This window comes from Malaclemys terrapin, chromosome 11, assembly GCF_027887155.1.
Source record: "Malaclemys terrapin pileata isolate rMalTer1 chromosome 11, rMalTer1.hap1, whole genome shotgun sequence".
Classification (NCBI taxonomy): Eukaryota; Metazoa; Chordata; order Testudines; family Emydidae; genus Malaclemys; species Malaclemys terrapin.
The window spans coordinates 29,843,661-29,859,826 of record NC_071515.1 but is presented as its reverse complement, the minus strand read 5'-3'; the positions used below and the strand labels follow the sequence as shown (position 1 = coordinate 29,859,826).

Genomic DNA, 16,166 nt, shown 5'->3' with positions numbered 1-16,166 from the left:
AAGTACAAATCTGCCCTGGTACTCAGTCTGGTGAATGTGTGCATGTGTAAGGATAGGATGGATAGGAAGATAATGCTGCAAAATCCATGGCTGGCTAGGACAGTATACATCAATTTCTCTCCATTTCCAGCAGGCCATGTCCCCAACATTTCCACATACTAGGTGGGCAGAAGGGCTTCTGCTGACTCAAGGACAGACGGAAGACTGAGCTCCTCTACCCTATTGTTTTCTGTCCAATTTGAGCACGTTAACCATGTTTGTTTCCACTCTGTGCCATGCAGCAGAGAGCAGGATAGGAGCCATAGTTTTACTCTCTTTTGCTTCCATATTGCAATGCCAACTCAGATCTAATTTTCTGTCCATTAGCATGCGCAAGCGTCTTTCAGCATTTCTCTCACATGCTGACACATGTTTCAGGTTATTTTTCCCCATCTGGATTATAACAGCTTGCAATTTTCTAAATTGATTCTGATCTTATTATTTTCTGCCCATATTTCGATCATTTACAACAGCTCCCTCTTTAGTATCATCTGTGAATTGCATTAACATGCTGTTTCTCTCTTCTTCTAGGTCATTACTGAAGGCTCTCCACAAAATTGGATCTAAGAGAGGTCCCTGTGATGTTACACACACTAGACACCTCCCCCAACTAAGTACAGGATTGTTAATCTTTAATCCAGTTGCTTAGCCACTTCTCAACCCATGAACAGTGTTCATATCCAAGCCAACAATTTTGAGTCTAAAATTACATGAGACTTTGTCAAATGCTTTATTAACAATCAAATATTATTACTACATCTACCATATTCCCATCAGACACTGGTGTTGTAAAACTGAAGGAGGGGGTGAAGTCTGCAGTGTCTTTCCCCTTTAAAATGACTTCACTATAGTTTATAATCCCATAACACAGTGGTTCTCAAACGAGGGCTGTCGCTTGTTCAGGGAAAGTCCCTGGTGGGCCGGGCCGGTTTGTTTACCTGCTGCCTCTGCATATTCGGCCGATCACGGCTCCCACTGGCCGCGGTTCGCTACTCCAGGCCAATAGGGCTGCAGAAAGCGGCGTGGGCCGAAGGACTTGCTGGCCACCCTTCCTGCAGCCCCCACTGGCCCGGAGTGGCGAACTGCGGCCAGTGGGAGCCGTGATCGGCCGCACCTGCGGACGCGGCAGGTAAACAAACCGACCCGGCCCACCAGGGGCTTTCCCTGAACAAGTGGCAGCCCTAATTTGAGAACCACTGCCATAACACACAAACACTATTACACTCTGTGACTGAAGGTAAGGATTAGAATCTCTTTCAGGGGATGCAAAAGGGCTGTAATACAATTTATGAGTCTAGCTCAAGGAGTATGTCCACACTGCAATAAAACACCTGCAGCTGGCCTGTGTGAGCTGACTCGGCCTCGTGGGGCTCTGGCTGCAGGGCCAAAAAAATGCAGGGTAGATGTTCAGGCTCAGGCTCTGGGACCCTCCTCCCTCATGTACCCTCAGTTTCTTGGAGAGATCTACAATCATTTCCAAAAACTTGAGTCTCAGATATCCCAGATGAACACATGGTGAAAATTTATAAAAATATAATAAATTATCCTTGTATGTAGAAATTAAGCCTAAAGCTTGGAAGCCTAAAGGCTGAGCCTAGAAAAGCTTCAGCTAGTACAGAACACAGAAGCCACTCTTCTAAGCAACATTAGCCACTATGACTGTATCTCCTCAGTGCTTTGGGCCTCTGCACTGGCTCCCTATTGAACACAGTACTCAATAAAAGGTTTCCATTTTTATATTCAAAGATCTGCATGGGATTGGCCCAAGGTATCCAAGAGATCACCTCTCCTTCCACAAGCATGGCCTCTTACAAGTACAGTAACTCCTCACTTAAAGTCATCCCAATGAACGTTGTTTCGTTGTTACATTGCTGATCAATTAGAGAACATGCTTGTTTAAAGTTGTACAATGCTCCCTTAGTCGTTTGGCAGCTGCCTGCTTTGTCCACTGCTTGCAGGAAGAGCAGCCAGTTGGAGCCAGCTGGTGGGGGCTTGGAACCAGGGTGGACCGGCAGCCCCCCTATCAGCTCCCTGCTCCCCTAAGTTCCCTGTGTGGCAGCCGCCCAGCAGGCTATCAATTGCCAGCAGTTCAGCTGTCCCTCCCCTCACTGCCATGTGCTGCTCCTGCCCTCTGCCTTGGAGCTACTCCAGGGAGCCTCCTGCTTGCTGTGCGGGGTGGGGGTTGATGGGGGAGAGAGGCAGGCTAATGTCAGGGTGTTCCCCTCTCCCCTGCTCCTGCACCCCACTTACCCCATCTCCGGGGGGGGAGAGTGAACATGACAGGGCTCGGGACAGAGGGAGCTTCCTGGGAGCAGCTGCTGTCTCAATTTGCTGATCTACTTAACCAAGCAATGTACTTAGAATGGGGTCAGCCTACTTAAAGGGGCAATGCGCATCTCTCTCTCTCACACAGGGTATGTGTCTCTGTCTCTGTCTGCCATGCTGTCTCCCCTCCCTCCATTCATGCTGCCTTGTAGAATGTGAGGCTACATTAACAATAATGGGTTAACCCTGGAGGGCTCAGCCAAAAGCTAGTTCATCATTTAGCAGTAAGGCATTCCCTGGGAAATATCCCACCCTCTTCCACCCTCTGACTTCACCACCTCAACCAACCTTCACAATCATCATCGCTGTGTACAGTATTAAATTGTTTGTTTAAAACTTATACTGTGTGTATTTTGTCTGGTGAAGAAAAATTCCCTGGAACCTAACCCCCCCATTTACATTAATTCTTATGGGGAAATTGGATTCGCTTAACATCATTTCACTTAAAGTCGCATTTTTCAGGAACATAACTACAGCATTAAGCGAGAAGTTACTGTACATTTCACTGGAAATGAGTCAATCAGTAGGTAGAAGCTTGCGGGGAAAAGGGCTTCAGGAACATTCACATCCTCTGATAGGCTACTAGTGAGGCTGCCCGGTCAGTGTTGGACATTTCCTGGATGAGTATCTTTCCATTCAGGAGCCTAATCTTTTAGAAAGTAAGGCTAAATACAAAGGCATAGAAAGAGCATGTAATAAATTAGTGAAAGGAGCACACATGGATTGGTTTTGATTTCACTTTAACAATTCATAATTCAGTGTAAATTCCTTTCCTTAAAATAGCAATGAACATTAAAGACAGGATGTACTGTATCTGACGATCCTTAATTATATATCATTGCCTACAGGAGGTAGTAATGTTTCAGTTCCTTCTTTCAACAACACTTACTGTGCCCCAGGATACTGTTAACCAAGCATCTAACATATGAACTGTAACATTTGACAATCTTAACATTCAAAGTAATCAAAGGAAAGAACATCTTAAGATAGCTGTCTAAAAGAGACAGAAATAATTGTCACAGGGTAGCAATCACAGCAGCAGCGAATCTCTATTTCAGCCTTCATTATATTTAAAGATTTGACAGAATGAAGTAGAGAAATTATTTGTGAAAAACTGAACTGGAGATAAATTGTCTTAACTCAGATTGCCTAATAGATTTATGTCTATATTTCTACACTTTAGTTCATTGCCTGACCTACTTAGATATTTAATGCCTGGAGGCATTAAAACTCAGGGTGGAAAGTGAACTAACAAATCAACCAAGCGATCTCTTCCAGAATCTCTTGGAAAGATATTTAATCTGATTAACCAAGGGCAGTCAGTTTGTGTCTACTCAAAATATCTTCTGAAATTCACTGTGATACCACATGTACCCAGCAAAAGGGAAAAGAAGTTCCACTAAAAGGAAGGATCGCTTGATGATTACCTGTTCTGTTCATTCCCTCTGAAACACCTGGCATTGGCCACTGTCTGAAGACAGGATAATGGGCTAGATGGACTTTTGGTCTGTCCCAGTATGGCCGTTCTTATGTTCTTAAGGAAAGTTTTATCTTATGTTTCACTTTTTCCCAGAAGTAAATATTTGGATCTCGGGTCTATTTTACCTGAACTAGACTCCTGGAAGAAATATTCTAATATTCTGAATTATATACAGGAGTATGGATTATAACCAACAGTACTATAGGAATAGTCCTTGTTGAATTGAAAGCCAAGCGCCATGAGATTATCCAGAGAACACAGGCACAGCATGAAAACTAATTCTCACATCCACCTATGTTATTGTAATTCTAAAGAGTAGAAATCAAATACTGTGAGGTTATTTACATTCCATTAAAGGAGACAGGAAGTGTTGTGGAAGTCTCTCTATATAAGATAGAGATAAACTCTGCCATACCTCTGGCCCTCTGATAGTCAGTCTTAATCTTCCTGCTTTTATAACACATGACCTTTCAGCAGCATGAGCTGATGGGATGATGGAATGCTGAAGTTGTCTCTCACTATAAGAACACCAGCACAGCAGGCAGTGGCAACTTTGTGTTTTAGTTAGAAAAGATCATGATAAATAACAGCTTGGATATTTGAGCTTAATTTCCGTAAGTGCCAATGGTTTATCAGCATCCAAACCTTCCTGTATTTTATTATTTTCATAACTGCAAATCACCCCATGAAACAAAAATTCCACATGCATTAAATTCAATGAAAGGCAGGCTCTCCACACAACTGAAAGCACATGTTAAAGACTTCAGTGAGGTTGAGGGGGTAATGTGGACAGGGGTGAATCTTACTCAAGATGAAACATAATACATTATATCCTGTTTTTAAGAAGCAAGTGGGCATTATTGACCTCAACATGTGCACTCTATCAAATCTGCACACTGCAAGTACAGTTCCATGCTAAATTATAATGGATGGGTAAATGACCCATACAAAATCATTTTCAGTGCAACACTGATATTGGTTTCTACCATGACATATAATTTTGTACAGGAGCAAACAAATAAAGAATGCAGTTCTCTAGCAGAGATATTCTGGAAGTAAAGAGCCATATTAGCATTTCCTGCATTTCTTCTTGACCTAAAGCTTACAGGCTTGTGAGTGCCACAGCTGAAACATATTGGCCCAGGGCTAGCAAGTAAAACACATACTCATATTTACATATTTTTCCCCATAGGCTTTTGAGAAGTTATCTATAATGCGATCCTAACATTCCTTGCATTCCTGGTAAGTACAGTGACTGGAGCAATTCAGTTTAGAACACATTACTGGGAAAGGACTAAACTGAAAAGAAGCAGGCATTTCTTCCCTTCAGAAACAGAACAAGGAAGGTGTTTTAAAATGAGTACTTTGAATATAATGGTTAAGCTTAGATGTAATTAGAGGACCTGTAATACACATATTAAAGGATCTATTCTCGTTTCCACATGTCTGTGTAATTCCCAATGACATTAATAAGAGTTATGTTGGAAAGAAGAATAGTCTGAATCAATCCATACAAAACAATCCATATTATTAGTTTATTTGTTGAACAATGCATATGAAACAGAGTTCATTTTTACTGTGTCATACTGTTAAATTAATGTTACCTTTTATTAACTTAAAACAGAAGAAGAATACAGTCAAAGAATAATGCACAATAACAGAGTCAAAACAAAAATTGTCCAACAAAACAGTCAAACAATAGATCACAACATGGAACACTCTCAGGACACCCAAGATCTGATAAAGGACAAAGAAAATAAGTTTCCTTTCACCTATTAGAATTGAATATATAAGTTATGCTCATCCTGACTACAGCTTATGCTGATGTAAATTGAGTATAGTGAATCCTGAGTAGAGATAGAGATGAAGCTATTCCTTCATATCTGGACTTTTCAAAGATTCTGAAGTTCTTTTCCAGATTTCAGAACTGAGTTTTTGATTTGGGACCTTCGCTGATGCTGAATTTTTAAATATTCAATGTGGACCTGAACAAACTCCCATCCTAGTCAATGGGCAATCATTCCACTGATTAAACTGCAAATGGCATCAGACCCTAAATGGATTTCAGGTAAGTTCAGACACATCAACGTGATGTCTCTCAGTCTACAGTAAGAGGATTTATCATGGCAGCATGTTCCTGAAGATCCATTAACAAATTACTGTGAAACCCAGTGTGGGGAGTTAGATTTCCCAGTACTAGTAATTATTTTCCTTGCTATCACTTATGCTAAATTTTAAAAATTCACTTTGGACTCATTCAAATGTAAGATAGATCAGTACATCAGAAGATAGTTTTGGATTAAAAGAATCACAGTTTGCCAATGTTACAAACAGAAGTGATCTGGGTCTTTTGAGTGGTTAATTAAATTTGGAACATATCCAATTATATTAAATAGTGTAAATTTTGCATCTCTGGCAATTATACAATTAAACTTTTTCCATACTGCATTTACACAACTTATTGGATGTGTTCTCTTCAGTGAATTCTGAAAAGGTAACAAATATTTCCTATTATCTGAAATGCTAAAATACTGAAACATATTTCACTGCAATCTATTTCCGGTAATATTTCAGGCAACCTAAAAAGAGATACTAAATTTACTAATGTATTTAGGGACTGATCCTGCAGCCCTTTCCCTCTAGGATTAGTCCCACTGTGATTGTACTATGGTGACTCATCCAATGTCTACTGAAGTCAGTGGAAAGCCACCCATTAGCTTCAGTGGGCTTTGGAACAGGTCATTAGACACTATAGTAATGGGTGCTAATAAAAAAACTCATTAAAATAGACGAGCTAAATGAGATGGACCGAAAGACCAGACCCCAAATCAGAAGAATCAGGAATAAAATGTTAACAAATCATGGAATTAATTTGCCTTAGTGGATATACCATGGCAAACCAAAACAGACTTATAGCAGGAGTATTTAGCAGAAAGTGTGCCTTCCACAAACAGGACTGTTACTCCATGTAGATGTTGTGTCACTGACTTTAAACACTGGCACCTTCTCATTATCAATGGTTGCTCAACAGAAGACTTAATTCTGCAAGTTTCCTTTATCCTAACTAAGGATGCTCCAGTCTCCAAAAGCCTTTCATAATTTCCTGAAGTACGGAAAACACGTGATTCAAATGTTGTTATCTGGGAACTTTTTAACATAACATAACACAACACACAATGCTATAATAATCCTACCACTATCTTGGAGGCAAGGCATGACTGTATATATCTGGAAAATGGTGTCACCTCAGAAGCACCTTTTATTGTTTAAAAGCATGAACTATGTAGCTACATATTCTCCTGAGAGACATTATATGTCACATAAGTGTAAATGGAGTATGTTCTAATCATTTTATTTCAAGTTGAGGCTGTAGTACCTGATTTCCTCAAAATCTGGAGAATGTATATTTCTGTAAATGGACATTTCTGGGTTCATTCCCCTCTTGTTATATATAGAGTTAATGCATGAATCATTCCAACCTATGTTATACATACAATTAACATCTATAACAATCAATGTTATATAATGTTTTGGAAGTGTAATTTAACATATCGTTAGATTCTGCCATTAAAATTAGTCAACTTCCAATTATTATTTCCTAAGAAATTACCAGCAAATATGCCCAGTGACTGAAGTTTTAGTATTACTAAAATAAGACACAGAATTGTGAGATTTCTTCTAAAGCATGTGAAATCATTAATTTCAATTAAAAAGCAAGAGATAGCAAGATGGGACAAAAAGATGGGACGGCACCAACACTTACAACAGAAGTAAGAATATTGTACCAAATGGCATTTCTATTCTAATTTTCTATGTATACAGCTCTGTGCTCTAATCTGCAGTGCCCAGCTTTCCTTCTTATGTAATGGCATGTATAAATTGTAATTATGGACACTCTAGGACATAAAAAAACCCAAGCTAGGCCAACCACTGGCATTTAAATAAGTTGCATTTTTCACATTGAGAAGATGCTATGCTTTTAGACTTGCACAAGTAAAAACTATTTCCTATGTGTTCTAATGGATATTTTAGACTTTTTAGGTAGCATGAGTTTAACAAAACTCAAGATTTGTATTATTTGATGGTGAGAAGTATGCAGTAGATTGCAATGTTTCTAACTACAAAGTGGTTTTGATTACACTTGAGATTTCATGTTATGAGACTTCTGATATTTCTGAATGTTCTGAAGTTTCAGTCCCCAGTAAGCTTTTGTTACAAACTAAAATTCCAGGTTGGCCTGATTATTTTATTCATTTTTCTCTAAGGGAAACTGTGTTTGCCTTATTTTTGCCCTATATACTTTACTAAATTAAGAATGGATTATTCCTTTGTTTACAAAAGCAATGATTAAACTGGAAATCCCACCTCTCTGCCCCAGTTCAAATGAAAATCCACTGAACCAGCACTTGATGACTTACATTTTCCAAATCAAATTTTCTCAGCAGTTTTTCTATTCTTAGGACCGAGTATACAGAAATGAGCAAGTTCTAAGCTGCAGAGTCACAAAGACAGAAACTTAGCAGAAAACATCTAAACTCATGTACATATAAGGACTGATCACATGTCTGAAGCTGGAATTTGCTCTGTTTTTTATTCCTTGGAACACAGTTCATTGCCTTTCTCTGTATACTGTGAACAGTTACAAAAAAGAACTGTCACATTATAATCACTCTTATCTTTCCTCAGAGTCACTAGTCCTTCCCTGCCCCCTCCCTCCCACAAACCCACTATATCTTTTCTCTCACAGAATGCTGTGTGGTCTAGTTGTTTAAACAGAGAAGGGGGAAAACAGAGAGTGCCTAGGTTCTAATCCTGATCATAGGCAAATCATTTAACCTCCTATGGCTCAGTGAACCCAGATGGAAATCTGGATGGACCACACTGAAAAAAGACGCTGCTTCTAAGATGAGTTTTCCTATGTAAATATATAATAAAGTCACTGCTGTTTGGCAGAAGTTTTATTTTTTCAATTTTTATAAAGAAAAGAATGTAAGAGGGGAAAAGTAGGTTTCTGTCAAGTTAACATAATGGCCCTTGCAATTTATGTTTATAAACAATATTAATGGACCTGATCCTGCAATCTTATATGAGCAAAGGTTGCAAAATCCATCCTAACTGTGCTAATATTAAAATATATTAACACTTCAGAGAATTAACATTCAACAATAAATGGTGCATGGGAGTGAGAGAGAGAGGGAGAGAGATGAGATGATGATGTGGTTTCTATGGCAATAATCTGTATTTATAAACACTGTGGTAAAAATTCCAGTACTATAAGGCAAAGTACACAATTATTTTTAAATTCCTGAGTAGCTATGATCTTTTACAGGTATTCAGCAGATGTGCATGACTTGTGTGAACCACACTCTCTCTCTTCTAAGCAGATTTCATAACTTTGAACTAAACTGCCCGCTCCCATGGTGGGAGGAAATGTCCAAGAGGTTCCCCTTGGAGAGTTTTTTCTACATGGTTTCATAGATGGAGAAGCAGTACTGCCAGTCACACATGTTCAAAAATCATGAGTCAGATCCCAAAATATCATGAGATTTTTAAAATAAATTTCCAATCTTTATTCAATTTCTGATTTTTCATAGATTCATAGTAGGGCTGGAAGGGATCTTGAGAGGTCAAGTCCAGCCCCATGCATTGAGGCAGGACCACGTAAACCTGGACCATCCCTGACAGATGTTTGTCCACCCTGTTCTTTAAAACCTCCAGTGGTGGGGATTCCACAACCTCCTTGGAAGCCTATTCCAGAGCTTAACTACCCTTATAGTTACAAAGATTTTCCTAATATCTAACCTAAATCTTCCTTGCTGCAGTTTACACCCATTACTTCTTGCCCTACCTTCAGCAGACATGGAGTATAATTGACCACCATCCTCTTTATAACAGCCCTTGACATATTGAAGACTGGTATCAAGTTCACCCTCAGTCTTCTTTTCTTGAGACTAACTATGACCAGTTATTTTACCTTTCCTCATAGGTCAGGTTTTCAAACCTTTTATCATTTTTGTTGCTCTCTTCTGGACGCTCTCCAATTTTTCCACATCTTTCTTAAAGTGTGGCACCCAAAATTGAACACTCCAGCTGAGACTTCACCAGTGCTGTGTACAGCAGGACAATTACCTCCCGTGTCTTACATATGACACTCCTCTGAGTACACCCCAGAATGATATTAGTCTTTTTTGTAATTGCTTCACATTGTTGACTCATATTCCATTTGTGATCTACTATAATTCCTAGATCCTTTTCATCAGTACTACTGCCTAGCCAATTGTTCTCCATTTTGTATGTGTATTGATTTTTCCTTCCTATGTACAGTACTTTGCACTTGTCTTTATTGAATTTCATCTTGTTGATTTCAGACTGATTCTCCAATTTCCCAAAGTCGTTTTGAATTCTAATTCTGTCCTCCAAAGTGCTTGCAGCCCCTCCCAGTTGTTGTCATTTGCAAATGTAATAAGCATACTCTCCACTCCATTATCCAAGTTCTTAATGAAAACATTGAATAGTAGTAGACCCAGGACTGATTTCTGTGGGACCGCATTCAATACATCTGCCCAGTTTGACAGTGAGCCATTGATAACTATTCTTTGAGTACAGTCTTTCAACCAGTTTTTCACCCATCTTATAGTAATTTTATCTAAAGTATATTTCCTTAGTTTGCTTATGAGAATGTCATGTGGTAGTGTGTCAGAAGCCTTACTAAAATCAAGGTATACCACATCCACTGCTTCCCCCCATCTATTATGCCAGTAAACCTGTCAAAGAAGGAAATTAGATTGGTTTGGCATAATTTGTTCTTGACAAATCCATAGCCTTTAGGGGTCATATTTTCCAACTCTCTTTTGCCGCCATAAGATCCAGAAATGTCTTTTTTTTTTAAATGGAAGCAGAGATTCTTACATAATCAGATGACTCCAGGAGCTGAGGTTTTATGAAAAACACCAGATTAGTTCTGTGAGGCCAGTGAGGAGACAATGTGCATATCTTCCAGCCCTACATCCACCCCACACAGTGCTATTCATTTGTGTCTCCACTCCAGCCAGACTCCATCTCTCTTCCCTCTGTGTAGATCTCAACCTTATTGAGAAGCCTCCATTGAGTCCTAGGGCGGGAGTGACAGTGTCACAAAGGGAAAAGACCTTCTCTGTGGGAGGATCTTGCTTGAGATTTTTTTAAAGAGTTTTTAAGAGCTTGCTCACTCAGAAGAACAAGAAAATGGCCAAATGGCCCAATCCTGCTAAAACACCCTTCAGTGGGAGTGGGACTGACCTCACAATATGTGGGATGTTACAGAATTGTCGGAGAAAAACTGAGTTCTCACTATCTCTGCTTCCACAGGTGTAAGATATGGGAATGCATGCAGGAGGCAAGGAAATTTTCCACATTTTGGAGTAAATTTAACCAAAAGCTGGTAAGAGAAGCAAACTGAACTACTTGGAGAATATAAGAACACGCAGAAATCCAGGAAATTATTGCCATCGGTAAGCACTACCATATCCAGATGGAGTTTGGAGGAGACTATAAATCTTCCTGCACTGAGGCAATTCCCAGTATCTCAACTCAGATTCAGACAAGCAAGGGTGAAGAAAGTGATGTTCTAGTTTTCATGAAATGACTCTTGTGGTGTATCACTAAGGATGGCTTTTAAGGAAACTGGCAGAGAGATGGTGCACAGGCAAGGAATGGTCTAGGACAATGGTTTTCAAACTTTTTTTCTGGGACCCAGTTGAAGAAAATTGTTGATGCTCGTGACCCAACAGAGTTGGGGATGAGGGGTTTGGGGTGTGGGAGGGACTCAGAGTTGGGGAAGAGGGTGGGGGTGAGGGTTGTGGGGTGGGGGTGGGAATGAGGGATTCAGGGTGTGGGGGGGCTCTGGGGTGGGGCAGGGAGTTGGGGTGCAGGAGGAGGTCAGGGCTCTGAACTGGGGGTGCAGGCTCTGGGGTGGGGCCATGGATTCATAGATTCATAGATTCTAGGACTGGAAGGGACCTCGAGAGGTCATCGAGTCCAGTCCCCTGAGCGATTTGGGTGAAGGAAGGGGCTCCAGGTTTGGGGGGGCTCTGGACTGGGACAGGGCATTGGGGTACTGGCTTACCTTGGGCGACTTCCGGTCAGCGTTGCAATGGGGGGTGTTAAGGCAGGCTTCCTGCCTGTCCTGGCACCTCAGACCACGCTGTGCCCCAGAAGCGGCCAGCAGCAGGTCTGGCTCCTAGTCAGAGGCACGCAAACGGCCCCACGCGGCTCTCGCCCACAGGCACTGCCCCCCCACCAGCTCCCATTGGTCGGGAACCAGCCAATGGGAGTGTGGAGCCGGTGCTCGGGGCCGGGGCAGTGTGCAGATCCCCGTGGCGCCCCCATCTAGGAGCTGGACCTACTGCTGGCCGCTTCCAGAGCGCAGCGCAGTGTCAGAACAGGTAGGGACTAGCCTGCCTTAGCCAGGTAGCACCGCCGATGGGACTTTTAACAGCCTGGTCAGTGGTGCTGACCAGAGCCGCCGCGACCCAGTGTCTTACATTCTGCGACCCAGTACTGGGTCGCGACCCGCAGTTTGAAAACCAGTGGCCTAGGAGCATGCAATGGTTCTGCCAACAGTTTATCCTATTCTGAGCCCTAAGGCAGGAGGGAGAGGACCTTAACTAGTGCCTACTCCCAATGTTCACTACAGGGCCAAGTACTGGAAGGCTATGTATAGCCCACAAACCACAATTCCAGCCACCATGTGGGCTCCGTTTGGCCTTCCGGCACTCCTAAACTGGACCAGTACACAGAATTTAGACTGAAGACCAGCATCCTTCTCTCTACCGAGGCATTTATAGCACACTTACCTACATGGTTTCAAACTGCACTTCCAAATGACACTTAAAGGAACACTCTCAAGGTGGCTAGTCCCATAATTAGGCCTACCATTATTTTACCATATGTTTGAAATTTTTGTTATTTTTAACATGCATTTACCATACATAACTACTACCAACCAAGTAATCTTGTCATGAGCAACCTTACCAAAACACATCGATATGCACTGGCATTGGGGAAGAAAGATTCTGTAGGGAAATAGATTTAATTTTAAAGTGACTATAAGCACCACAGAGAATTGTTAAATGATGTCTTTGTTTTTAAAGTCCTTTAGTGCACCTACTTAGTCATCCTTTGAAATCCATTCAGGAATTTTCTACCTGCTTTACTTTCAATCTAGCTGTCCTTCCACACACTCAGGCACCCCGGTCTCATGCTGAGCACCATATACATTCTGTTAGTTATATTAGCAACGGCTGTGTGTTTTTCCTCATTCCTCCCTGTTGGTAGGAGTTCTATTTATTTATTTTATATTTTCAGTGTGGGAATGCTAAATCAATGCAGAGAGTTCTCCATTTTTTCCAAAAGCAGCAAGACTGGTAGTCATTCTAATCTAAGATTTCCAAAACACCCTCCCTCCCCCCATTTCCCCAAATACATCTGTAATTTGGGAAGTACGGCACACACCTGCTATCATTTGTTCTCTAGCAGTTCAGGGCAGTTTTGGGGGGAGGGAGAAGGGAAGAGGTGGAAGGGGAGCTGTATTGAATCACCTACAGTACATGACACTATGCACTGATCTCAGACCCTTGCAATAACTTGCATGACAACAAGGTGAGCTAAGGACAAACTAAGCTGTGAATTTTCTTTGCATTTATGGGCCTAAATCAGGCTCTTAATCAGAATTTAATGTCATTTTTCATATACAACTAAACAAGTCCACCAGATTGAGATACAAACAAACTATAGAGATTAATTTCCTTCCCCCCCTTCAATACAAACACATTTTCTTTCCAAATAATCGAACAGTTCTTCTTTTTTTACACTGAGCATGGCAGGAGGAGTTTCCTCATGTCATTAAGCTAAACACGAGCCAGTGCATTTCATTTTCTTAAGCAGAAAGAGCAATAACTGAAAATGATGCAAGAGACAAGTTATTTTATAATACCACATTTCACAATCTGGCCTATCAAATGCACGTTACTGTTTATTGAGAGTTCAGTATATATAAAGTGCATTTGAAAAAATTTTGTTACATCAAGGGCTTAACCCACAGCTCCCATAATAGCAATGAGCAAATAAATGGCATGTATTATGCCTGCAGAAATCTCATTTAAAATTTGCCTTTTTTTTTTTAAAGTTACAGGAAGGTCATAAATGAAATTAGAAGCTCCGTGTTCTTCATTCAGTAGTCTGATATTCTACATCTAGGTTCTTCCTTTCTAGTTACCATTATATCTGAAAAATGTACAAGATATGTCCCACTTTATGGCAACCATATGAAATATACTCCCAAGACTACACAAAGTGCTCCCTCTATAGGGCTTCTTATACAATGTACAGAATCATAAACTTCTCATTTTCTCCCACAGGACTGCAAACGTTTCCAAAATAATTTCACTGTTTTATTCATTAGGATCTGAATTCCCATCACTTCTGCAGTGCCCTGTATTGCAGATTAGGGGAGAGGATTTAATAACAAAACATAACAAACAGGAAACTGCATGATAGGACGCAATAAAATCATTGTCATCTGCATTGAATTTTAGCCTATTAGTCATTTCTACGTCTTTTCCCATTAACCTCTGCAATGATTTATTATGTGAGAAACCTAGCCTAGGGCACTATACCTACTGGATTAAATATAACTAGTCTTTACACTTTTCAAAAAGACGTGCTACACCAATGCATCTGGATTTGACAATATAGTAGAAAAGGCCACTACAAAGTTTCCTGAATATCCATCACTTTCTTGCAGTTAAATGATATTAAATATAAAGGAACATAAAGCCTGCCATGCCACATAAGTAAAGTACTAAGTTTGCTTCCTTCAAACATCCTGGAGAAAACTATCACTGTCCAGATAAGCAAGTCAAAAGGGTGGGGAAGTATCATGCAAGAAAAGCCTGGATTCCATCAAATCCTGCCCCTGGGAAGTAAACAGAAAGAAAGAAAGAAAGAAAGAAAGAAAGAAAGAAAGAAAGAAAGAAAGAAAGAAGTGTATTTCCCCCAAACAAAGCATTTAATAAAGCAGATGCAGCTCAGTGCAAAAAGACTCCACCCTGCAAGGCTTCAGTGTTTATTTCTCTCAACTCAGCTCAGATTGTTCAGGCTAGTTTCCAACCTCAGAGGCTGCATTTAGTCTCATCCCAAGCACTTTCTTTTGTTGAAACTTTCCAGTCTCCCCAGCCCCACACGGAGTTAATGCCAGGCAACAGGGTTTATTCCTAAATGCTCCACAGAAACATTTTGCATGTAATTGTTCTCCCCCGATCTGCAAAACAATGCACCGAAGGCAAGAGACTTGGGAACCCTGCAAAGCTCCAGCTTTAAAAAACTCAGTTGTCTTCCGATCAGATTCCCAAGGTGCAAACCTCTCAGCCCCCTTCTCCGCATTTAAACCAAAAAGTCTCACAATGACTGTATCCCACAGGCTTTCTAGTGCACTTATTATCCAAACTATGCAATAAACACGCTGCACACAAAGAAAAAAGGAAACTCACCACCCACAAATTCTTCTTGAAATTCTTCTTGTGCTTTTATTGTTATAAATTGCCCTAATAAAGCAGCAAGAATGAAAAAAGTTCTTGTTTGCACCCAGGTTGCCATCATGTCTAAATATTAGACATGTGTATCCTCCTGAGCAGCAAAAAGTGCAAAAACTTAAGCTTATTTTAGCACCATGAAGTCAGCTGTGGGATCTTTTCCTTTCAGCACCAGCTCCAGGACAAAGTCTGCAAGCCCCTTTTTTTCAGCACCAGCTCCGTCACCGTCTGCAAACACTTTTTTGAAGTGATGCAGCTTTAAATAGGAAGAATGCTGCCTCCACTTCTTTTCCTGCCCCTTTTCAGCTTGTTCAGGCTTATAGTCATCCAGTCCCTGCCAAGCAACAGTCTGATTGATGGTAAACAACCGAATCAGAACTAGCTTCACTTTTCCTTGAACTTTCCCTTTTACAAATATATTTTCAGGATCTTTTCCTGCTGCTGTACAGTAAAGATAATGTATCAGAGCAATTTATTAAGAGATCCAAACGTATTTGAACAAAAGGCTGCTGGGAAGAGAGTGGTCTGCTGCTCCTTACAGACATTCCTGGCTGCTGAAAGGGGCCATGCAAAGGAGAGTATATACCCTGTCTTTAGCCACTGACAGGGGACTCTATCCCTTCCAAGTTGCTGGGAAGAGGCTCTCCCCTTCCCTTTTGACCACCGAGTGGAAGTTAAACCATCCACCTCCCTCTGAGTTTGCTGCCTACCACCATCCCAGCCCCCTGAGACACCACAAGAGCTACCAATCC

General features: G+C 40.9%; 1 protein-coding gene across 2 annotated transcripts in view; it reads right to left on the bottom strand.

The window, feature by feature from the left end:
• The window catches only part of COL5A2 (collagen type V alpha 2 chain), a 179,531-nt gene extending 163,646 nt beyond the window's left edge, over positions 1 to 15,885 (bottom strand). Inside the window, exon 1 of one of the 2 annotated variants that reach the window (XM_054043613.1) lies at positions 15,373 to 15,885. In XM_054043613.1, the coding sequence (XP_053899588.1) occupies positions 15,373 to 15,481 (109 nt within the window). In that variant the 5' untranslated portion in view covers positions 15,482 to 15,885. The remainder of the gene's footprint in view (positions 1 to 15,372) is intronic. The other variant, XM_054043612.1, reaches the window with a different exon arrangement.
• Between the last annotated feature and the right edge of the window lie 281 nt (positions 15,886 to 16,166).